The sequence below is a fragment of the Epinephelus fuscoguttatus genome, linkage group LG14 (genome assembly GCF_011397635.1).
Source record: "Epinephelus fuscoguttatus linkage group LG14, E.fuscoguttatus.final_Chr_v1".
NCBI classification, from domain to species: Eukaryota; Metazoa; Chordata; class Actinopteri; order Perciformes; family Serranidae; genus Epinephelus; species Epinephelus fuscoguttatus.
In genome coordinates, this window is record NC_064765.1 from 12417136 (window position 1) to 12442067 (window position 24932).

At 43.0% G+C, this 24932-nt stretch overlaps 1 protein-coding gene across 2 annotated transcripts in view; it reads right to left on the reverse strand.

Annotated features, from left to right (window-relative positions):
* Positions 1 to 24932, reverse strand: part of grin3ba (glutamate receptor, ionotropic, N-methyl-D-aspartate 3Ba) — a 134355-nt gene that overhangs the window by 4405 nt on the left and 105018 nt on the right. For both annotated transcript variants that reach the window (XM_049597178.1, XM_049597180.1), the window contains exons 9-11: positions 7334 to 7485; positions 5937 to 6101; positions 1421 to 1488 (exon numbers count right to left, since the gene is read on the reverse strand). In XM_049597178.1, coding sequence (XP_049453135.1) covers positions 1421 to 1488; positions 5937 to 6101; positions 7334 to 7485 — 385 coding nt within the window. The remainder of the gene's footprint in view (positions 1 to 1420; positions 1489 to 5936; positions 6102 to 7333; positions 7486 to 24932) is intronic.

Here is a 24932-nt window from a genome sequence, read left to right on the forward strand (position 1 = left end):
GGCTCCGTCCAAGAGGACCCTCTTCATTTGTAGATATAAATGTCTCATTCTGAAACCCAGTGCAGACCAATGATTCATGACAAGACAAAACTGTTTTAGAACGTTGCAGAGAAAAGTTGCAGTGGTGTGAACTGGCCATCTGAGCTCGATTTAAGCCGGCTGATAGTGTCACCTGCAACCCAACTGGTCAAATCACTGGTGGCTGGTTTTAGAACATAAAGTATATCACCTGTTTTAGCAGCCAGTCGGCTTGTAGTGAAGTCTGCTGGTCAAATCAAAATAACATTAGAGGGCATGTTCCCTTGCTGCCTCAGGTGCTCTGTCCCCGCCGAGCCCTCTGTTTCACAGTGTGCAGGTGAGGTCATTGCTGCTGTTCGCTGTGTGTGCTTATGCGCACTCACACACACACACACACACACACACACACACACACACACTCATTCTCATTGATTGATTATTTGGTGCTGGTTATTTATATCATTGTGGCGTATTTATCATGAATACAGTCCATGTGATGCTTATTTTGTTTGTTTATTGCTGTTTCATCACGGTAACAAATTTACCTGTAGCCAGTATCTCACTATCACTATCCTCATTCATACTTTAAGAAGCTACAAATTATATTCAGCCACAAAATAAGCCTGAAAAGCTGCAAATCAGAACAGACGTACAGAGAGTTGTTGCATAGAGATGATACACCATCTCATCTAGTTGCATTGGTGTGAACCGGCAGGTTTTTAGAATGTTGCAGAGCGGTGCGTTGCAAGTAGCTTGCTGGTTCAACTCGTCTTGTCGCTAATATTTGGTCTGAACTGGGCTTAAGGTAACGAAAACATGATTTGTATTTTCAGGTGATTAGAAACTAATGAAAACATCGTTATAAATCTTATGTTCTATCTCTGCCAGTTTATTCCTCTAAATCCTACACACTGGACCTTGCTATTTCCCTGTCTACTTTTCTCTCTTCAGATCATGTCATGTAAAATAGCTTCACTCTGACTTACTCACATGTGCTAATCTCACACGAGTTGCGATGCTCATCAAAATGCTTGGATTTTATTGGCTGAGTAGTATTAAATGAGATGATTTAATGCTACTCATGCAACTGGTCTGTGGGTATCCTGGTCACTAAACCAGTGGTACAAATGCTGCATTGGTTAAAATAGAAACACTGTCAAAATTTAATAATTCTCAATCATTTAGCTGTTATGGGTCTGGGTCGGGATAGGACGGCATCTGGGTCCAGACCCAGACCCATGGACAATCGAGAAGGATGGCAGGTTAACAAGCAGGATGCCTGTCAGTCATTATCCCCCCCTATTCCCCTCTGAAATCGCCCACTGATTATCCTGGATGTTTCAAATGAAAGGTGACACCAAAACGTGTGAATGCAGATGAAGTCAGTTAGTGACTCCATTACTTTTGGTCGAGGTCGGTCAGCTCCTTCCCGACATCCTCATACGTGGTGTGGAGGGCTCTGTGGATTTTCTGAAAGAAGAGAAAAAAGACAAAATATAAGAACTGCTGATTCGTACAGCCCCGTCTCCTAGAAATTACGTTCATATTCAACTAATTTGACACAGCAAATGCTGGAAATGGGGAAAATTTAATGCCAAGCAAATTACGTTCTCTATTAAGGTAATGAGGAAGTGTTGCTAATGAACGTACCTCACAAGTTGCAAAAATGTTGATACTTAATGTGTCAGCAAAATGTTCGCTGATTTGTTCCAAAATCATCTTGCAACACACTGACTACAACATTATTTTTTTATTATCCATCCATCTATCCATTTTCAACCGACTATCCGAAGCTGGATCACGGGGGCAGCAGGCCAAGCAAATCACCCCAGACATCCCTCTCCCCAGCAACACTTTCCAGCTCCTCCTGGGGGACCCCAAGGTGTTCCCAGGCCAGACGAGATATGTAATCCCTCCAGCATGTTCTGGGTCTGCCCTGGGGCCTCCTACCAGTGGGACATGCCTAGAACACATCTAACAGGAGGCACCCAGGAGGCATCCTGATCAGATGCCTGAACCACCTCAACTGACCCCTTTCGACGCGATGGAGCAGTGGCTCTACTCCGAGCTCCCTCCGGATGTCTGAGCTCCTCACCTTATCCATGACCTCATACTTTCGGTCACTACCCCGAGGCTCATGACCATAGGTGAGCGCTGCGATATAGATGGACCAGTAAATCGAAAGCTTTGCCTTCCAGCTCAGCTCCCTCTTCACCATTAGGTCCAGCACAGCGCCCGCATCACTGCAGACGCTCTTTCCCTAACCTTAACCAAAGTGCTTCTGTTGCCTAAACCTGATCCAAGGTAGAAGTCCAGACCTGAACCCATGATTCTGGTGTCACAGTCACTTTGTATGTCCGCCATCCAACCCGAACACCTCCCTGCGAATCCAGCGCGACACATAAATGTAGTGTTTTGTTAACTTGAATAAACATTGTCTCTGAACATAATCCAAGCAGTGATTATGTTGTCACCACAGCGTGATCGCGAATGCAATTTAGTGATGGACAAAAGTAATTTCTGGGAGACAGGGTTGGCTTTGTAATGTGAAATTTGTTGTCACTTCATCAGCTCTGAAATAAATCAAGGGGAATAATGACTTGGAATTTCAAAGAGACATTATTCTACCCAGTTGTGCAGAACATCTGTGACAGCCATTCTTCACAAATCCTGCTGTGGTGCTCCTCTGAATAATTTAATTAAGTGATTGTAAATTCAGTGAGAGACAGCGCTTAAAATTTTAACAGAGGTTAAGGTATCAGTTGCTTGAGCTCATTTTGATTTAGGTACCAAAGTGCTTTAGTTAGACTGGAAGAAAAAATCTCCAAACCAGCCTCTTAAGTTGTAAAGTACGACTCTGCTTTAATTCCTCCTGATTTATAAACGTCTTAAGATATCCAAGGGAAAGGGAGACTTTCACTCTGGGTAGGATTATCTTGAGGGACCAACTCAGATGTCATCCTCTCAGATAACGGTGAGGTTTGTGATGAATGCTAAAGGCTGCCCGGGAGTGGTTGCCCTTTTAGAGAGATGCAGCAAACAAATGCGAGCAGTCTTGATATCCATTATTCACTCAAAAATATCGCCACAGGCACCTCATTTGGTAATGGCTAGACTTCCATAAAAAACAAAATATGACCTTTAAATCTCCAATTTGTGGTTCCTTTGGTGTATGTTGTCATAAACACACCAACTCTCTAACAGTGCTTCAGAAAGAAAAAGCTTCTACCGATCTCTTTTATTCCTTTTCTTTGTATCCTCTTCTTCACAAAATAACAGATATGAATTGCAAGTTCAATAAAATATATTTCAAAATTGTTCTGCACAGGGTAGAAATCAATAGACAGAGCAGACAGAGTTTGAACAATAAGATAAATCAGCTGTCTCAGAGGAGGAAAAAGCGAAACAAACAAAGGCACAGATGCATATTGTGTGCTGGTCATGAACCATTTAATAAAGTGCTGCCTATGGGAACGGTTTAATAACTTTTTACTTAATTAACTAATCAATTTCAAATATTGAGGTAACTTTATAGAGCACAATTAAGTAATTAACTAGCTAATCAACAGTTTTTTAGTAGTTAATTAGCAATACATTTACCCAGTGTTGCACTTTAGCTCAGTATAGGTCACGAAACGACTTTTTGAAGGTCTCTGTTTCGTCTTGGACACGACTGTATATTTTACTTGGTTCTGTCTAAGTCTGAGACAAAGAGGACTTGTATTTCAAGGCAGATCAAAACCGCAGCTGCAGGGATATCACTAAATTGCCTATCAAAGAAGGAGTGTTGATGAAAGACAGTTCATTTGATTTTAGCTCCATAGTTGCTCAAAGAAAACAAAGGAAGATTCATGCATAAAATTCACCTCTGCAATGCTTTTTGATTGTCTCATCAAGACATTTCTCATGGTACACTGTACATACTGTAAATACACATCTACCGTAAAACTTCAATTAGTAGCCCAGGCTATTATTTGCTTAAAACACTGGAATCAACAGGCCTATATTTGGGACAGCCCTTTAATTCCTGTCACACAAAACTGTTGCTCGGCAAAGCTGGGAAATACAACCAAATGATTTATTTAAGCCAGTATGAATATTACTTGTTTAAAAATTAGGCTTCAGATAACACACCAATTATGAATCATTCATTTGATCTAGAGAAAGAGTTACAGCACTGAAGGATTACAGCACCAGGCACACCGACACAACTTTATCCTGTTAAAACAAAACTCACAACTTGGATTCATTTTGTATGAAAAACCCTTTTGATTCTTCTGATCTGAGGAGCATTACAGACTAAAGGAATATGAATAACTTACAGGGTAATCGAGGAATGGACACGTAATTTGAGGTAGCAAACAAACAGCTTTTATGCGTCTGAAAAACGCATTAAAAGAAATGAACTGCTATGCAGCCAGACCAGGCGTCTAATTGAGACAGGCGTTTATTTGTCAAAATGTCAAAAAAGGGATAGGAGCTGGGTGTTTAATTGAAGTTTTACAGTATTTCAACACAGGTGCGTAGGAGAGGGACCAACAGGACACACTTTGCAGACAAACTCCTGTACACTGATTTGCAAAAGATATAAATCTATTGCGACTTTTCTGTGACGAGTTTTGCCTGATGAGGGTCTAGTTACCAAAACCTTGAAGTAAATGTATTTCTTTTGCAAGTTAGACAGTGTACAAGACTTTGTCTGCACACATATATATATAGTCTGGAAATAAAAGAGGCGAATGAAGACCAATCGTCATTTGTTTTCTGTGGGTGTTTTCATGGAACTGTGGATCTTGCAGATCAGTTAGAGGAGTGCCTGTGGTTTGCATGTTTCATATTTTATTGTAACTGTGTCATGTAGTGTGGGACTCGCACTGGTTTGATCTTGGGCTGCGTTCAGACTGCAGGCGAATCTGATTCAAATCTGATTCCTTCTCAAATCCGATTTTTGACTGCTGACTGTCCACACTGTTTTTAGCAAGTGTCCAAATCGGATTTGGCTCTGTTCAGACTGGGCCACATTATTGACCAATCTGACAGGTTGCTGTGGCAACAATGTCGGAGCGGAGGCGTCATCTAGCATGTACTGTGTGAAGTCTTAGAAGGAGCTGTTCAGACTCAGACACATCTGTCCAAATGCGATTTGAAACTACCTCCCAAAGGTTGTTTCAATCTGGTTTGCAAAAATCGGATTTCATGTCACTTATGACTGTTCAGACTTCATAAGAGCCATCTGGTTCCAATCTAGATTGGCTAAAAATCAGATTTTGGCTGGCAGTCTGAACAAGGCCTTGGTCTTGTGTCGGTCTCGATAGATTCTGGTCCTGGTCATGACTTGGTATTGGTTTAGGTTGTAGTCTTGACTATAACATGGCGGCTAGAGATCAGTGGTCCGATCCCCAGCTCCTCCAGCCCCCATGTCGAAGTATCCTGGAGCAAAATACTGAACCCCAAATTGCTCCCGATGGCAGTGCCATCTGTTTGAGTGTAGTGTGCAGGGTACCTTGTACAGTAGCCTTGTTCACCAGTGTGTAAATGTGTGTGTGAATGGGTAAATGTGACTGGTAGTGTAAAAAGCGCTTCGAGTGGTCGGAAGACTAAAGAGCCGCTGTGCAGGTCCATCCATTTACCATTTAACACTGCATTCATCTTCAAGTTGTTTGTACTAGTGCTCCTCTTGACTGTTATTATAAGTGTCCAACAGTAGAGGGCGTAGGGTACCTGCAAGATAAGAGTTAACTCCAGGGTGTAAGGAGGTCTCACTGACAGCAGTGTGCTGGTGTGTGTGAGTCAGTGTGACTGCTCTCATATGTGTGCTCACACACATGTGAGTAATGTGATGATTAGTTTTCTTTTTTTTTGCCTGTGACTGTGTGTGAGAGTGTGTGCGTGTACCCGTGCAGTGGGCTCTTACTCACCTGGCTGGTGTGCAGCCAGTACTGCAGCGTTTGCGTGCGTCGCAGGCGAGGGATAACCAGGTGATAGAAGGTGTGTTCACCTGCCAAGGTCAGCAAGGCTCCACCCACCCCCATGCACAGCAGCACAAACAGGCCTGAAAAATGCTGGATCCCCATCTGTAGAGTCTGAGGGGGCGATGGCGGAAAGTGAAAGGGAGAGACAGGGAGGGAGGGGTTGGGGGAGTGACACAGATTAGTAAAGACTTAAGCCGACACAGAGCAAAATACAGAGATTGATGATTTGTATTTACATAATTACAATTTAGGCCACTTTTTGTGAATAAGCAATTGATATTCTGCTGTTGTGTATCTAGTTTGTCTGCGTAAGCCCGTAAGAATAGAAATAAAGAGGAGAGGGCAACAGCGTAAAAGACATGTTTGGAAAGAATAGGACGCGGTGAAAAGGAAAAGAATAAAGAGCTGAGGGGGAAGCAAAACTGAGAGTAATAGAAAGCAACAGCAGTTAGAAGGGAGACGGTATGAAGACACAACAGTTAATTGAAGAGCAGTTTGTTCCCATTTGGTTCGCCCACATTCCCCCTGACATAACGCCTATCTCTTATGAAGCTTTCATGGGCCCGGAGGAAGTGGAAGAGACAGTGGCGAGCTTTTCGAATACTCTCTAATCACGTCGCCCTCGCCCGGCTCATTCCTGCGTCGCCTCCGATGGCAATTAGCCCCATGCTGACTCGACAAATTCATCAGCGACAACACCGACCTCCTTTTGCTCCCAATCCAGAGGGCGAGATCACACTATCACCCACATTGTTTGAGAGTAGCCCACTCTCTAGGCTTCGGCTGGGATGAATAGTAATAACTTCCTGATGCAGGGTGAAGTTGGGGTTTTCATTTCACTGGAGAAACCTATGACTGTGTAATTGCGTTTGTTGCTATAATATGATTCAACTTTGAAGTGGGATTTAAAAGGGATGGCCAAAGGGAGTTGAATAGCTTCTCTATTCACAAACAAGAGATATAGATACAGACAGTGCGCTCTGTCTAGAGATCCCCAGCTCTTTAAAAAAGAGAGAAAAGAAAAGCGGGAGGGGCGAGAACTGAGAGTTCTCTGCTGTAGCACATATAAGACACAAATAAGTATCGACACTCAGACAGTACGTGCCTGTAACTCTGGTTAAGGTCAGTAAATAGGCCTGAGTTTATGTGATTGTATGTCTTTGTCTCTGTGTATACGTTTGTCTACGTGTGCCCGTCAGCGTATGTGTGCTTAGCTGGCAGGCAATCCTGTCTGCGTCCCAAAGAGAGACTCATTTATAGGAGTACAGCGGAGTACAGAGGCTTTGCTTTACACACTGTACACGTACACAATACATGAACACACTCTCCCGCCACTGACTTACCTCAGTGACTGCAAAGACTCGCTTCCCGCAGGGCACCACCTTATACCATTTGTCATGTAGCATGTCCATGAAGCCGTCAGACTTGTAGCGACTCACGAACTCTGACACATTGCGGGTTAGAGGAGAGCCCTGGGGCAGGCCTATACCGTAGCCTGAAAGAGGACGGACAGAAACACACACACAGGTGTAAATACATATGCTGCTTGTAACAGAATCTGAAAGCCATGCCTGAGGAAAAGACTAGAAACTAGGATCTGACTTGGTGTTGATGCGGAGGAAACCACAGTCAGCCAGTTGTGGTTAGCCAAAGGGCAGATGCCCTCTAGAAAAATTTATTTTATTTAAAACATTATGGGTTTACAGGCTTCAGTTAGAATTAGAATCAACACTGTGTCCACCTGCTACAGTGCATATGCAGTGCAAATACTCTGTCCTGGTATTTTCCTGCTGTAGCCTATTTGTTTAGAGGGAAACAAAGCACAAAACCACTAAAGCTGATGGAGGTTTCCCTGGTGGCACACACTACATAGTGTAGTGGATCAAATCCTGGTATTGAGCTGTCTCTTCCTCCGTTTATCTCTTCCATACTTGCAGCTTGAGAAGCTTCTCAGGACAAAAAAGGAGACGTCTCTAATGCCAGGATGAGACTAGAGGACAAATGTTAGCCTGCCGTCTTTTATGATCTGCGAGACTGATTTGGTATCAGGCCAGTGCGGTCTTTATTAAGTGGATCAGGTATTGGCCAGATGTGACCCATCCATATTAAGTACACTTCCTTTGTCACTGTCATAAAAATTCAGTGTTCCCGCTATCAGCTACATTTATTTAGTCACAACAGGCTGCCACCTTCGCAGCAATCCCTGGCCTCATGTACCCTTCTTAAAAAATGAGTCCATGCAGGGAGGTTTCCAAATCTTTAAAGCTGTTAAATAGAGAGCACTGGTATCTGATCGCTACCTTGAGTTGAGGAATTGGAATTGGTTATCGGGAGAAAAGGATGGATTAGAGCACGCCTCTGCTAGGGGTAGATTCCTGGGATCAGTGTCAACATCTGAGGCATCGGAAGCATCACGGAGCACGTGGTAGACGCTGTCACACTACAAATCTTGTGAGGCATCCTACTCTTAGGGTGCTCTCACACCTGCCCTGTTTGGTTCGGTTCAATCAAACTCAAGTTTCTTTGCCCCCTAAGTTTGGTTCATTTGGGCAGGTGTGAACACAGCAATCACACTCAGGTGTGCACCAAAACAACCGGACCTTCTTGAAGAGGTGATCTCAGTCCGGTTACAAACGAACTCTGGTGCGGTTCGTTTGTGGTGAGAACATGTTCCAACCTCAATCTGAACTAACTGCAGTCACATGACAGTGTTTGGGTTAAACATGAGCATGTTACAGTCCTGGAGGATTATTAATGTGCACCTCCTCCTGTACTGCCTTAATATGCACATTCAGCACATCCAATGCATCAAAACATTGTTTTCTAGTTGGAGCCGCGCCTCGTTTTCAAACTGTATGGTTTGACTAAAATGAACAATGACAGCAATATAGTCCACGATGAGCAGCGCTAAAATCAACCTGCGTAGTTGTCCCTCCATTGTGACATTAGAAAGTGTCACATTTATCTTGCAAGTGTACTCTTCTTCAACGTTTGCTTTACTTCCTGGATTTTTCCCACATGGAAATTCTGACTAATCAAGAGCAGCTTTCTCACACAAGGCATTTGATCTGGTCCGCTTGTAAATGCTGCCGTGAGAACACGAACCAACTCTAGACAATTATACAACTTTATAACAAAATTAGTTCCTGATTTGGACCAAAGCAAGACAACTCTAGGTCTGAAAGCAGCCTTAGGCCCAATCCCATTTCATATTTGTACCCCTACCCCTTGTTTTTGAGTGTCAACATGCTGCTCTGAATGGAGTTACAAGGGGTAGTGGTTGAAAACCTCCCCTACGAAATGGGACAACCCTTCAAGACCCTGATACGTCATCGGTATACTGGCGTGTATGTAAACAGATGTGAGTGTTGCCAATGGAAATATGCTACCCTCTGCACTGATTTCTCTTGCGTGGGCTGCAGACAGCCTTTTGCAGTTGTCAGGACATGATCCATCGCCATCAACTGAACGAACAAGCAATCAATTTAAAAAGAACAGTGCTTCATCACCAGGTCACTCACGGTGTTCTGGAGACTAAAATTAGCAACCATGCTCTTGCAACTTCGCTGCTGGACTTCAGTTAAATTTAAGGCGTCATATGCCATCGAAGGTGGGGAATATGACAGAAATATGTCAGAATGCGGGACTGTAATACACAAATCGGCAATAACAATGCAACAGCAGCTAACGTTAGCTAGCTCCCAAGACAATGGCATACTGGCGATTTCTTTGTGCTGCCTGGGAAAGGACCATAATACATTGAAAAAACATTAAACTAAGATAATACAAGGGTTATCATTATTTTTAAATCTTCATTAATGAAGAAAATACATTTGATTTCACATAACACTGGGTTTGGAGTGTGCCTCTGAAAAGCCCACTTTTTGAGGGCCCTTACACTTCACCCCACCCCTCTATCCCAACAAAAATCAGGACACCCTTCCGCTAGATGTGAAAACACATAACAGAAGGGTAAGGGCGAGCAGCGTACTAGGATTGGGATTTATTGCAGCTATAAGCACTATTTTTCAATCCATTTGAGATAACAGAATGCCTAAACATCTGCCCATCATTTGGGGAAAACATGTTCGTTGCCAAGAAAGAAAAATCATCCTGTAGAGTCTACATCTTATTGTATCTAATTGTTCTCCAACTGTTTTTATCATTCTGAAATAATAACACAACAAAAGTTGAGGATAACTAATTTTCACTCCTGCCACCTAAAAAGATCCAAAACTCTAAGACTAACTCAATTATACTGAATTTCTTTAGGGAATGACATGGATTTGGGGCTTTTAAAGAAATGTTGGGGCAGGGGTGGCACGGTAGTGCAGTGGCTGGCATTGTCGCCTCACAGCAAGAGGCTCTGAATCATAAAATGATTTCTGGCTAAATTGAAAGGGCAAAATCAGTTGCTCATCATTAAGCACATCCATCAGGTTCTCCCAGTCGCCCGTTCTTCCTGGGATGCCTTAATTTTTCTCATTAATCTCCATAAACTCACCCATGTTGCGGTTAAGATGGAGTCAGAGGTACTTCACTGCGTTTACTTTGGTTACTAAGGTTCTTTGTGCAGCAGTTTAACAAACTTTAATCAATTCCTAAAGTATAAGAACAAAATAAGGCAACAAAATTAATCCTTGAGTAAACATTTTAAGGAGAGGACTTGGGGATGTTTTGTGCGACCAAGTTTTTGACAAGGAAACCGTAACTCAGACTGAAAGGAAAATCTTAACTTAAGGTGCTTTGGGCAACCAGCCCCTGATATTTAGGCATTCTTTTACCTCAAATAGATGCGTATAGCTGCCATGAATTGGAAAAAAAATGTTCACTTCTAGGGGTAGGGTGTTCTTCCTGTGTCAGCGTGGCTTTTCTCCAGGTACTCCAGCTTCCTCCCACAGTCCAAAAACATGCAGGTTAACTGGTGACTCTAAATTGTCCGTAGGTGTGAGTGTGAGTGTGAATGGTTGTCTGTCTCTATGTGTCAGCCCTGTGATAGTCTGGTGACCTGTACAGGGTGTACCTAGGACCCTACAATACCAGAGTGATGACACTTCCATTGACTCCTGTGGTATGCTGAAGTTAAGCCTCACGCGCCCTCTAGTGGGGCATGAGGACATTACCTCTGACGCGCACTTGCTTGTAAGTTGATGAAAACGGTGGTGTTGTGGTCATATTAAGTCATGCTTATAATTTGTTTATTTCAAAATGTAGAGAGTAACATTATGGTAGACAACTGTTTTTTTTTTTTTTAACGGATGCTCCTATTATGGAAGATTATGGTAGATTATGCTTTTAGGTTTGCTTGACTTTGGAAACGCACAAGAATTCCTGGTTGGCAGCAATGTAGTCTGAGTGGGTGGAAGTTGCTACATAGATCAGCCTCTCATTGGGCGGAACGAAGTCCCGCGGAAGTCCCGCCCTACCACCTCCGGTTGTGTAGCAGTTTTCAACCGTTTTCAACACGTCCTTTACGAACTTTTGCGGTGTTTGATGCCATGCCGTGTTCGCGTCCTGTAGGCGATATTTTTGTGGGTGTGTTACACCAAAACCTGTTTCCCCCCGGCAATATTTTTGCAAGCGCACCATTGCTGTGGCACCGCCCGGAACGATTGTGATTGGTTGAAAGAAATACAAGCAGCTGGGGCGTTTTTTTCTCCAATCTTAAAGTGAGAGACGGCCCAGCCAGACCTTTCTTTTCTTGAGAAAGGTCTGGCGAGCGAGACTAGCAGCAATGCAGCAATACTGAAGTTCAGTCAGTCCGCCACTAGAGGGCACATGACCAACTTTCCGCTTGACCAATGTGTGTCGCTACTCTGATATTGTAGGGTCCTGGGTGTACCCTGCCTCTCGCCCAGTGTCAGCTGGGATAGGCTCCAGCCCCCCTGCGACCCTTAACAGGATAAGTGGCTACGGAAAAAGAATGAATGAATGGGACAGGAGCCCCAAAAGCCATCGCCCATTCTGCTCCTGGACTAGCGCTGTCCTACAATATGACCCATTTAACAAGATAAAATGACAAACTGTTGTGCCCAATGCTCACTCCCATTCCCAGTATCCCACACCCATTAGACTTTCTGGCTGACATCAAGTCGTCTGATCTGGGGCTTGTAGTGGGATCAAGCCTGTCTCAATGCCCTCCAGACTCTTCTCAGAGAAAAGGGTGCAAAGACGCTCATATTTTCCTTGACTGTACCTCTTATAGGCAGCTATGTTCCCTTGGGTTCTGCTCTCACATGGTTGTGGTCACCCTGAGGTGATTTATTAGTGTGTATAAATCACTTCAGTGTAAATGAAAACATGATGCGGGAGGAGCTGGTTCAGCATCACCATGTGTGTTATGAGAGGTGAGTCAAAATTCGGGCGAAGCAATCTATTTTTTATGTTATGTAACATTGTAATTTCTAGGAGATTGTTTCCTTAAATTTGTCTTTTCACACCTGTACACAATACCCCGCTCCTTTGTCGCCCGCAATTAAAGTTATTAGTCTCCTTTTTTTTTCTTTTGCTGTATGCTTGATTATTTTTTAATTTGTTACTTGACTACATTTTCATTAGTGTTTTCAGACAGGCTCCCCTGAAGCTTGCCTGGAGAATATTAAGAGGTGTATGACATTTCATATCACTTCAGCCATTAGACTATAACACATCTGCTTTCCCAGGCAGTTTTATGACATAACTTTAAAAGAAAATACACACAAATCCCAACATGTAAATAGAGAATACCATCCTCCAACACACGTCCACAATCCGTAAAAATCACCCACGCAGCATGAAAAATAATTGGACCTCTTACCTCTCACCTACCCTGACCTCCTCACCACAACCGTCAGTTGCACAACACTTATCGTAGTCTATGACGCAGAGCATCCGCTTCACGCTCACTTCACATTCATCCCCTCGGGTTACAGATACAAGACTCAGTTTTGCACAAAGGCCAAACAAAGGCCAGTTTCACTCCATTTGCAGGGGAACTTAATAACATGCTGACATTACAGCTCCTTTGTTTTTTTTCGGTTCCTCTCTGAAAGATGTTCCTTTGTAACAACCTTTGAATTGTACAGGAGTTGTAATGTTAATACCCTGACTTCAAAGGGCGAGTCCATTATTATTATGGTCTTTTTTTGAAGTTTTCAGTAGTTTTTCTCATGTATTAGAATCTGAGCTTTCAAATTTTAAGTTTTAGTGTCAAAATGCTATTGTCAAGGTTATGAAAACTACATTTCTATTAATTCACAGACAGGTAAAAATGAACTAAATGTGATGGGGCAGCAGGTGAGAACAAATACACTCACAGGTGCCTGATCTGACAAGTGTATCACGCAGCAGACGTTTGTCAAAACATCATTCCAGAGCTGAGGATGTGGCTGACTGATCGTAACAGGGCAGTTACTTTGGATATGTTGACAGATGGTTACCGCAAAGTCAGTTATCCTTCTGTCTCTTTGCATGACACCAACAAGTAGGAGCGACTGAACGAGCGCTCTGCACATCTGAACGGGACGGTTCATTATGCAAAATGGCGTAATGGCAAAACAGTGTGTTTAATCATGAGACTTATATTAACAGGGCGGGCATGGTGGGATGGGTCCAGATTTAAAATGGAGATAATCACAAGTAACAGGTCAGTTTTCATACTGAGCTTTGCAGGTTTGTAAAACTTTAAGTGTACAGGACTGGTTGCTACATATAGCCTCCAGCCTGCCGAGCGGGCCTCTGTGTGACTGAGGCAAGAATTGACCTTTTGCTAAGCCATGCCCCTTGTGAAGGAGCCCACACTGTAACTAACTGCACTCCCTGAAGAAATATCATCATATTTTTGGAAAAATGAAACAGTGATTCCAGAGAGAAGCAGACAGAGGGGTCTACAGTGTGTGTTTGAAGGATATATCCAGGATGTCAAACTGACTCAGCAGCAACAACAGGTTAAAAAGACAAAGATAGTTAGGAGCTAAAGCCGAACTATAGGCTACAGATCACAGTGTAAAAGTGAACTACCACATCACTGCTGATCACCACACAAGACAATAAATATAAAGGGAAACTTTGCTGATGTTGAACCAGCTGTGTGGCATCGCAGTGTGTGCAGATGAACCGTGTTTGGCTTTGCCCATGTGCTGCTTCCAACACCTGGACCTCGGCTTGTGTGTTATAAATCTTCCTCTAACTCAATAACCAGCACAGAAGCTAAACAATGTACTGCTGTGGACCTCACATTAGTTCGGATCCAAAAGTCACACAACGATGCAAACAAACAAACCAATCAAAGCAGCGGTAGACCAGTGTAAACAAGGGACAGTTTTTGTCAAAGGTATATGTTGGTTGAACAGCTTCAGTTCCCCATGGAAAAGTTCTGTCTGACAGCAAAGTAAAGTGATGAAAGTATTACACAGAGTATGGATCAGTACCTCGGGGCACCCTGTAGCTCACTTGATAGAGCATACGCCCCAGGTATGAAAGGCTGAGTCCTTACTGCAGCGGCCTCCCCCCTTTCTTTTCTATCTTAGACTGTCCTATCAAATAAAAGCAAGACAGCAAAACGATACCTCATACTGGGGTTGAGTGGACGTTTCCTTTTGAGAAAAAAAAAAATGGAGAAGAACGCAGATGTACCCGCCCTTTAATGACACATTGACAGCAGTTAAGTTTAAATCTACACAGATAACAAGCACTGTTATGTACTGTGTGGTGTTGTGAGACCTTCTTCCAACCACTGGCACATGCAAGTGACAGCTGCAGTTATTGATTACTTTGTACAGCGATGTTTACATGCAATAAAATATTATGTGCAATTAGAGTTCAAACCTGCCGCTGTCGCAGATATGGATTTAATAGCAAAGATATTTTAATTATGCAGTCGGTAATGCAAATCATTGTTATAGTACATTAAATATTAATCTGTGCTTGATTTGTCGAAATTGTTTCACCATTGATTGGTATTGCCTTCGACTTCCTTATTTCCCTCCTGTTAAAGGTAAAAACGTAGACTAATGAGAGCAGACACCGCAATGAAATTATATAACTACAATATTTTTAATTAAGTAAAAGATTTAAGCACTTTTTTTTGGTTTAATTTCAAAAGCAGCACATTCATGTATCATTATAACTTGAAAGCTGCAGAGAAATATTTCTCTGCCCTTCCCAGACTCGGAGACGACGGCATCTGTTTTGCATTACAGTCCACATTTCCGCAGGTACAAAATGAGAGAAATCTGTCCCTCAGCTTAGAATCAAAAGACGCTCTCGGAGATTTATTGCTATACAAGACCTCCTGGGGTTGTTTGTTTCATTTCATCTGTACTGCAGTGAAAGACAGTCATGCCAACAGCGTTTTTTTTTTTTTTTTTTTGGAGTGTGTGTGTGATTGTCGCAGATTTGGCAGCTGTTTTCGAGAGAGTTTATGTGTGTGTGCGTGGGCTGTCAAGGTGTGTGCGGACAGAAACGGAGAATATCTAAGGTTCACGTAACTGTCACACTCTGCTTCCTACATAACAAAGACTGTCTAAGCTTCACCCTCCTTTACCATCCCTTCTCCTCATTTTCTCCTTCTCTTCCCCCTTTCCCTGTCCGAGGTCATTTCTCTCCCACCATTGCTGCCAGCCTCTTTCTCCGTTAGTCCCCTCCTTATCTCTGTCATCCCTTCAATTTCGTTCAATTTCTGCTTCACTCCATTCTTCTCTTTATCTTTCAGCTCCTCTCCCGCGTCCCCTGCTTTGTCTCCGTATGTCTCCCTCCTCATTCTTTTTTTTCCTCTCCAGCAGACAGACAGTATTTTTCTGTCATCAGCCTATCTCCATCTGCATTTCTTTCGAGCACTCAGTCAAATAGTGAAATACAAGTGGGCAGCCACTTGTCATTTGTTTTGATTCTTTCCCCCAGACATTCGCACATTCCACCAGTCCCTAAGCTGTCACTCACGTCCCACACACACCTACTCGCTCGCTCGCAGACACGCCCGTGCACACCGACTTTTATTCCAAAACACTTTATATAGCCTTGTAAAAATTTTACAACCCTGTTTTGAAATACAGATCAAAAGTGGAACTGTTTTCGCAAGCACACAACTTATGATCTTTCATAACTTTAAAATTATTATCTTTGTGTTGCTGCTTCCTTTATGGCATCTCTGCTTCAAAGCGTCGCTGTCTTTTGTGTTTTGTGGTGTACTTCTGAGAGATTATTTCATAATCAGACACTGCCAAGTATTATCAAGTCTTTTCCTTGTACTTCTGTTAATTACTTTATTAATGTAGCCTTCCTTTGGTCTTCTGTTATTGCTGCTAGAAATGTAAAACATGGACTTCCTGTGTGCCAAAGGATTTTCCCCTAATTTCTTTAACGTTTAGTTCAAATGTCGAAGATGTTAAAGCTGTAATGATTAAATAAGTGACAGAGCAGTTTGATTTACTATGAGTTAGGGTTGGAGGATATAACCAAAATCTGTATTGTAAATTTATATCATATCAAGATGAATTATCAGATGACTACAGTGTAATAACACCTATTCTTTCTGATGTGTTTGTCCTGTTTATGGACAATATGAACAGTTAAAGCTTAAATACACCCTTCTACTGCAGCTCTCCCCTCTCAATCCTATGCCCCTCCAATGAGATGAGCACAGGTATATGCACATGCTTCATCAGACCACAAATGAGACAACTATTAGCTAACTACGACCTCATAATGCCTCCGCCTTGCTTCCCGCCGCTCTTCGCCTGGAAGAGTCGCGCAAACCCCCCAGTGTTGGGTGACTCCGCAGGCTGCGTTAAGGCAGCAACAGAAAGTTAGCTGATCCGAAAGGGTTTAGACTCTTTAGCCCTGTTCCATCGAGCAGTATGGTACAGTTCAGTTCGGTACACTTTTTTTCTGTTTCCACTGTGAAAAGTTGTGGATGGTACCAATGGACCGTCCCCATTTTTGGTCCCCCGTCTGTTGGGGTACCTAGCACACAGATCTGGCACTAAATGGTGGAGCTGTGAACACTGCAGTCTGTTGATTGGTCGATAGAGGACGGTCACTCTGCTCAGGGCTGAGCTGTGGCTGGTTTTGAGGCTCATGTAACCACTGTTCATACTGTAGAGAGTTTTATTAGTAAACTGTAACTGTAAAATGAAAGGATGTTTTGCTGCCTCTCGCAGCAGCTTGAGTCGGAGAAACAATAACTTAATTCACTGGGTCGACTGCCAGTGACTTTTAAGGTGGAACTTTAACTTGTGTTACTCAATGTATGAGTTGACGACGTGGATCCATCAACACACCTTAAATTTCACTGTGACAACCCTGACCATTACTTACCATTAGTTTTTATATGACAGACAATTTAGTAATGAGTGGATCTTCAAGCGTTTAAAAATATATATTAACTTAGACCGGATTATGTGAACTGCATACGTCCCAATCCTCACACTTGTGGAGCCTTGTTCCTGTGGTCTCCAGCAACACTAAACTCCCGAACTTGCCTGAGAAGGACTAAATGCACAAACCTGCTATTTTTAAATATCCCATGGAGAGAGACTCTTACTGCAGCCTTGTTTTATTTTGTTCTGAAAATGTCAATGTGCAGTCTTGTTCTGTGGACGATAAACGAGGTGCAGACTGATAAAAGAGGAAATACAGTTAGTGCTGGATGGAGCAACGAGTGACAACAACCCCACATGAAAGAGTACTGTTTGCGGTGCAAATGTTAAACGGAACTAGGTACCCTGTCTGAAGGGTTACTTTTGGTTCCAAAGGTACCATACCAAAATTGTTTTGTGGAAACGGAGCTGGGGTTTGCAATGGCTGGAGTGGCGTGGAGTGAAGTGGAGGACAGGCTGTGATTCAAGGCTCTAATGTTAGCTAATATCAGCTACAAAAATGTGAACTTGAAGCCACAGCTGTGAGCCTTCGGCTTTGCAGAGGTCTGGACTATTAGCAACATCTTTTCTCTAGCTCTGAAACGCTTTGCCAATATTGACAAGTGTTACTGCACTTGTGATAAGTCCGTCTTCCTCTTGCTTTGCAGGCAGCTACTACCAGTGCTGGAATCACAACTTTCCCTGCAGGATTCTCCACCTTTGAATAAGGCTTAAACCAAAGGGACACACATCTGTGTTTGAAGAACACCCATTAAGAGCCCTCTCTCTGAAATGACCTGTGACTGGCTAAGTCTCAAGTCACACACTAGATTTCCTAAAGCCTGAAAACAAGACAAGAGGAGGTGCGGAAGTTTCCTCTCAGTCCACTTGAATTAACAATATGCTGAAAGTTTATTATGTATGGAGCCCCTAAAGTCCCAAAAGGTGATATTATTTTATCTTGTGTGCTCAAGTTAATTATCTTGTGTGCACAAGATAAGTAACTTGTTTCCACAAGGTAATTAACCTATGCACAGAAAGTAAAAAATATCCACTTTCCAGACTTCTGGGCCTCTGTAATTATGGGGTCTTGCCAAGTGACACCAAAATAAAACACCTACTACAGTGTTACAGATACTGAACTGCTGGCTGATTGGTGGGTTGGACCTCTGCTTGGAAGAAACTGGTTGTTGTAGCCATCAGTGGCTGTCAGTTTATACAGCAGACATTTACTAAAAATTGGAATGGGAGTAATTTTTGGTTGGTAAGAGATTCATAATGTCTAATTCAATTCATTTAATATAAAACCAAACCCAAGGCAGGGCTGCAGACTGCGACCATTTAGTCACATTTTGCAAATATTTTTGGAGACAGTGCAACTAAATTTTATGACTGAGAGCACCAGTCTGACTTGCAAATATGCCCTCTGTTTATTTTTTTTAAAATCATCATTGCACATCATGTGAAAACACCAGGAGGGATTAGGAACTGGTTTGTGTCTGCTGCTCAATGAGCAACATTACTACATCTGTTCTACTCGCCAAAACTTTGCTCTGCTCTGCCCATGTCTGTGCCCAACTTTGGCTGCGGCTGGTTTCACCCTGAAGATGTGAGTGACAGCTAGCTTGACTGCAGTCTTTTTCTTAGTCAGCCAAGCTGGATCAAATCCTGTCCATGTGTGCTTCTCAGGCGTCCAGAGGCAGCGTCTGAGGTGTCTGCATCAAGCTAGCTGTCACTCACATCTCCGTGGTGAAACCAGTATCACTAAAGTTGGAGTGCCCCCGTATTGACCATGTGACTATGTTTGCTTTTCAAAATAAGGTGTTAACAAAGAGTATACATACAATGCAATGTTCTACTGGGGGACCTTTGGTCCTGGCATTCATGTGGATGCCCCTTAACGCACTCCACTCACCTACTCATTGTTATAGACCAAGTACCCCCACTCATTGCAACAGTACCCCTGATGACAGTAGCTCCCCAGCAAGGCAGTGCACCACGTTACACTGCAAAAACTGCTCAGGAATGGCCTAAGAAACGTGACAAAGAGCTCAAGGCATCAACCTAGCTTTCAAATTCCCAAGATCCCAATCTGATCAAGCATCTGTGGGACAAACCGGTACCCCAGAGATCCTTTCTCCAGACCTCCACAGGCCAGAGTCAAGTCCGATCTACAGTGGAGCCTCTGACCTGTCGAGGCCTGGACAGAGGACCTCTGGGGGTGTCCTGTGTTGTCTGGTACCAAGACCTTGTCAACATATCCTTCAAGTCCTGTGGGCTGTAAGGTAAGGTACAGGCATGCCCAATAGATGTTCGATCGGATTGGAATCTGGGGAATTTGGAGTCCAGGTTGATGCCTTGAGCTCTGTCACGTCCCCCGTGCCATTCCTGAGCAGTTTTTGTGGTGTGGCATGGTGCATTGTCCTGCTGGGGGGTGCATTTCCATCAGGGAGTGCTGTCGCCATGAGGGGGTGTATTTGTCTGTAGTGTTTGGGTGGGTGGTGTATGTCAAGTGGCATCTACATGAATACGAGGACTCAAGGTTCCTCAAAAGAACATTGTGCTGTAACAAAATGATCAATGTTATTCACATCACCAGCTGGTGGTTTTAATGTTTTGGCTGATCGGTGTATACAAAATACATACATGGAAAAAGATCAATTTGATTTTATTTACATAAAGTATAAAACATGTCTAGAGCCCTGCAAGGTGACATCTTTATATTGCTTGTTGTTCCACCAACAATCCAAAACCAAAAGATATAGTTTAGTATTTCTTAAGACACAGAAAGGGAAGCTGGATTAATTGCTTATCAGAATAGTTTTTGCTGATCGACAGCTCTACATAATCTGCCTGACTTCAGCCAGTGCAATCTCTAAGGCCTGTTTTTTAAATGAAGACACTTCTTACTTGGAATTCAACTCTTCTACCCGCACTTCCACACACTCACACACTCGTAAGCAGATAAAGCCGTCCGTACGTCACCCCTGCCAGACGTGAGCTACCCGACCAACAATACCCAGGCAACAAACTTTTCTGCCAGCCTCATTTTGATCTTCAGACGCGCTCTGTCCTGCTCCACTGAGCTCGTGTAGACCACTTATGCACACAGGGACACACACACATACAAACAAGCGGCGAGCGGCTGCGTGTTCGGTGGCAATATTATTAATGGGGTGTGTCTAGGCTGTCGTAAACATCTCCCAACAGCACTCAGCGAAAGCAGACGCACAGCACAGCGACACCCCCACATCTCTCTCCACTTAAGTAGCCTGAAGATTTCAGCAGCAGCACCTCGCCTGCAGCGTCTCCACAGTCCCAATTCCTCGGTCTCTCTCTCTGTATCTCCTGACCACAAACCGCTCTATAAATCCTGCCTGCAACCTCACATGGACCAAATAACACTTCCTCTCTCTCTCTCTTTTTTTTTTACCCCTTCATCCTTTCTCTCTCCCTGTCCTCTCCTCCCCCCCTCCCTCACTCCATCTGCTTGGGGTGAAGGTTTGTCTTGATTAGGGGACTCTGTTGGCTGGCTCTTTTATCACTTGCTGTGCAGAAAGGCGCAAACTGGCAGTGGGCAAATGAAAGCCCTCTATCTCCTTCTTGTGCTCAACTCCCACCTCGCTCACACCCCCTCGCTGGCCCTCCCTTTCTTTTTACCTCTGTTGTTCTTTCTTATATTTACTTTTTCCATCTTGTGTTCTGTCTCCTCTTATTTCCCCCTCATCTCCTCTCCTCCTCCTCCTCCTCTTGTGTTTTTCCCCTCTCACACATTTCCTGTCTGGGCCATTTCCTGCTCTTTCTTCCTCGTACTGTTCAGACTTATTGAGTTATTCACTCCCATCTCATTCTTCCTCACACAGGCTGTAGAGGTGAATAGCTACCACAGGCAGCTTAGATTCCTCGTCCGCCTTTTCATGTAGACAATGAATCAAGCAGTCATCAAACTGACCCACTCTACATACCAATGAGACCTGCCTTCTCATCCTCGCAATCATGACTAATGTGATGCCGATGTCTCTTGGCTCATTTTGTCTTATGTGGTGAAGAAAGCAGCAGATAATCTCCAGCGAGCACAGGTTGTACAGTGAGTAGGGAGTGTGGGAGTGGGGTCTTGCTGAGGCTATACTTTGATTGACAGAGAAATGGTATCAAAGTTAGTGTTTGGTCCCGTGTGGCCCTCTTACGAGTATCTATTTACTGTCTCCGTATCTGTCTCAGAGGTGGGAAGAGAAAGCTGAAAATACACACGGATGTGCACACATATATATATGCGCATAAATGTATGTCAGAGCCAGGGAGAAGCGCACACACTAATTCTTTACCTTGTAGTGACTAAGCAGAGTCTGGGTTAGAGGTTAAATGCTTTATATATCCAATAAATGTGTTCTGCAAGCGAGAATTTCACTTCAAAGTCACCTTGAGAAGGCGTATATGTGCAGATGACATGTGACTAGAATACAATAAAACTTGCTGCAATGGCTGGAAGCTTTATTTACCTCAATGAAAAGGAGCACCGGATTTTTATTAGAGCTGAGACATAATTTCTTTAGACAGGTCGTCAGCAGGCTTTATTTGTAAAAATGATAGGATTTACTCTTGTTTTGCATACACGTACCCCTTAAGGGAAATGCTTTTTCTACTACAACTGCTACCACTGTCATTACAGCCGCCACTAGTCATAATGATGTACGTCTGACTGTGATAGTTGTGCAAAGCAATTAATTACTTTGGCAAAACATGATTTATTACTGGTAATTCATCATTAGCTATTGAACACAATGGCCATTAATCTTGTAACCAAAGTATCCATACCTCAGAACAGAATGAAATAAAACCTTATTGACTGACTGGTTCATTGACGAACAAAGCAATGCTGCAGCGATGCAAGCTGCAGTCATGTTTGCCTTGTACGTTAAGGATTTCATGTCAGTGCTTGCAGGATATTGTAAGTGAAACCAGGATATTTAGGTCAGCATGTTCCATGTCATGCTGCACATATACACTGATCAGCCAAAACATTGAAACCACTGACGGATGTAGTGAATAATACTGATTATCTCGTTACAATGCATTGTTCTGCTGGGAAATCTTTGGTCCTGGCATTCATGTGGATGCCACTTGAAGCACTTCAGACATCCATGCCTCACCACAAAAACTACTCAGAAATGGCACGAGGAATGTAACAAAGAGTGCAAGGCATCAACCTGGCCTCCAAAGTCCCCAGATCCCAATCTGATCGAGCATCCGTGGGACATGCCAGCACCCCACCTCACAACCCACAGGTCTCAAAGGACCCACTGCCAGTCCCCCGGTACCAGACTCCACAGGACATCCCCCGAGGTCTTGTGTCCATGCCTTGACATGTCAGAGCAGAATCTGATCCAAAATGGCCCCACAGTGGATCGGGGGTACCTCTGGGGTTACAACGCGCCCCATGAATGCTTGATCAGATTGGGATCTGGGGAATTTGGAGGCCAGGGCGATGCAGTGAGCTCTCACGAGAGTTCTTCTGGCCATTTCTGCACAGTTTTTGCAGTGTGGCATGGCGCATTGTTCTGCTTGGGGGGTCATTGTCATCAAGAAGCACCGTGGCCATTAGAGGGTATACGAGGGCCATAACAGTGTTTGGGTGGGAGCTATGCATCAAGTGGTATCCACATGAATGCCAGGACCCAAGGTTTCCCTGCAGAACATTGTATTGAAACAAGAATGTAACATCAACACATCAAATTATTTTACATTATCTTACATTATTTCCCATTTAAATGGATGTGGTATTGGTGCTTTGGTGTAATTTTAAAAAGTTTAAAATAAATTCTTGAATCATTTTGTTAAATATTTTATGAGTAATAGTTGGTTGTCAATTGTTATTTGACATTAGTAAATAAAAACAAACATTTATGTCGTGATAAGAGTGATGACACACGTTATAGAGGCTGTTGTGCAAAGATAGAAATACAGGTATGCCTTGAGATTTTGGCTTGCCCTTTGGTGTGCCTTGGGCACAAAACGTTTTAAAACCACTGAAGTAGAAAACAAAAGAGTAATGTTTACCATTTCATTTTTGAAATAAAAAAAAAATACAGTCATATATCTAACCCAGACATATCGCAAAGTGTAGAAACAGAATGAGAAAGAGCTACCAATGCACAGAACCATAAAAACTGGCAATAACAGTGACCAATCATACGCTCTCTCTCTCTCTACCAGTACACACACACACATACATTCCTGTATTTCTATCTTTGTGAGGACTGTCACTGACACAATGCATTCCCTAGCCCCTTACCCTACCCTTAACCCTCACAACTAAATGCCTAATCCTAACCCTAATCGCTCCCCTAAACAGACTGTGATCAAAATAAAATGCAAAGACAGGGATTTTATTCCTCTGTTTGAAAACATGCAGCTGCACAACAGTGCTGTAAAGTTGTCTTTATCTGGACACACTCTCCCCACAAATACAACACGCTAACGTTTTTAGCACAAGCCTATGGCATTCTAAATTGTATTAATTAGCCTAGCAGCTAACGTACTTTTTGTCTACTCATATGAAGCCAGGGACAGCAGCAACATTTAACAAAGGTAACGTTACAAAATTTGGCTCCATTACAACTCACAAGGTTCACCGACAAAACAACTGTCTTATACTAAACACGTTTTCCACACAAATACAACATGCTAACGTTATTAGCACAAGCCTATGGCATTTTACACTGTATAAATTAGCCTAGCAATTAGCAAAGATTTCCTCTGCTCATATGTAGCCAGGATAAATCACACACAAGATTTAAAATGCTATTTTTGTGGAGGCTTTATTGTCTTCACAATTTATTGTTTCTTATCTGTGAAATTAAAGTAAATAAAAGCTTTGTTTCCACTGAGGGAAATGGTTTCAGCTTACAGAAACAGACAGGAGGTCTGCGTCATTGGCTCTAAAAAGTAGTGCTGGAGAACTTGTGAGTGAATGATTGGGGCTGAGAGTGTGAGAGAGGAGAGATGCACACTACGTCCTAACTCAGCATGACCCTATATCGATATAGACAGTGTTGCCTAAATTTATATCTCGCTTGAAAATATATTGATATATCATACAGACATTATATCGCCCAGCCCTAGTTTCACTATGTAGTATGTATACATACACACACAGCTCATTACGTTGTCCATCAAGGTCAAGGCAATGTGTTTAGAAAAATACATTTTTTTAAACTACTGAACCACAGCCCAGGTGTTTTGAAAAGCTACTACGTGTGGTCGGAACCATGTCACATGAGAATGTGTGTGTAACTCAACAAGGATGAGAAGGCAGCAGAACATATGTCAAACCCGCATATCAGACTTATGTATGCAGGGCCATCCTTTAGTTACTTCTGAGCTGAATGTAGCCCGCAGCCGCTAACTGAATAGGCCTGGGCTAGGCTATAAATAATGTAGGACGAATGTACACTTTTCAAGTAGTTTAAGTTTGGATGGTACACAAGACGTGTAGGTGTAGAACAGTGCTTCCCAGAGAGGGGTACCCATAGAGGTACAATGAAGAACTGCAGGGGGTATATGGGGTTTTTAAAAAATGTTACTTTAAAAAACATCAGTCATGCAT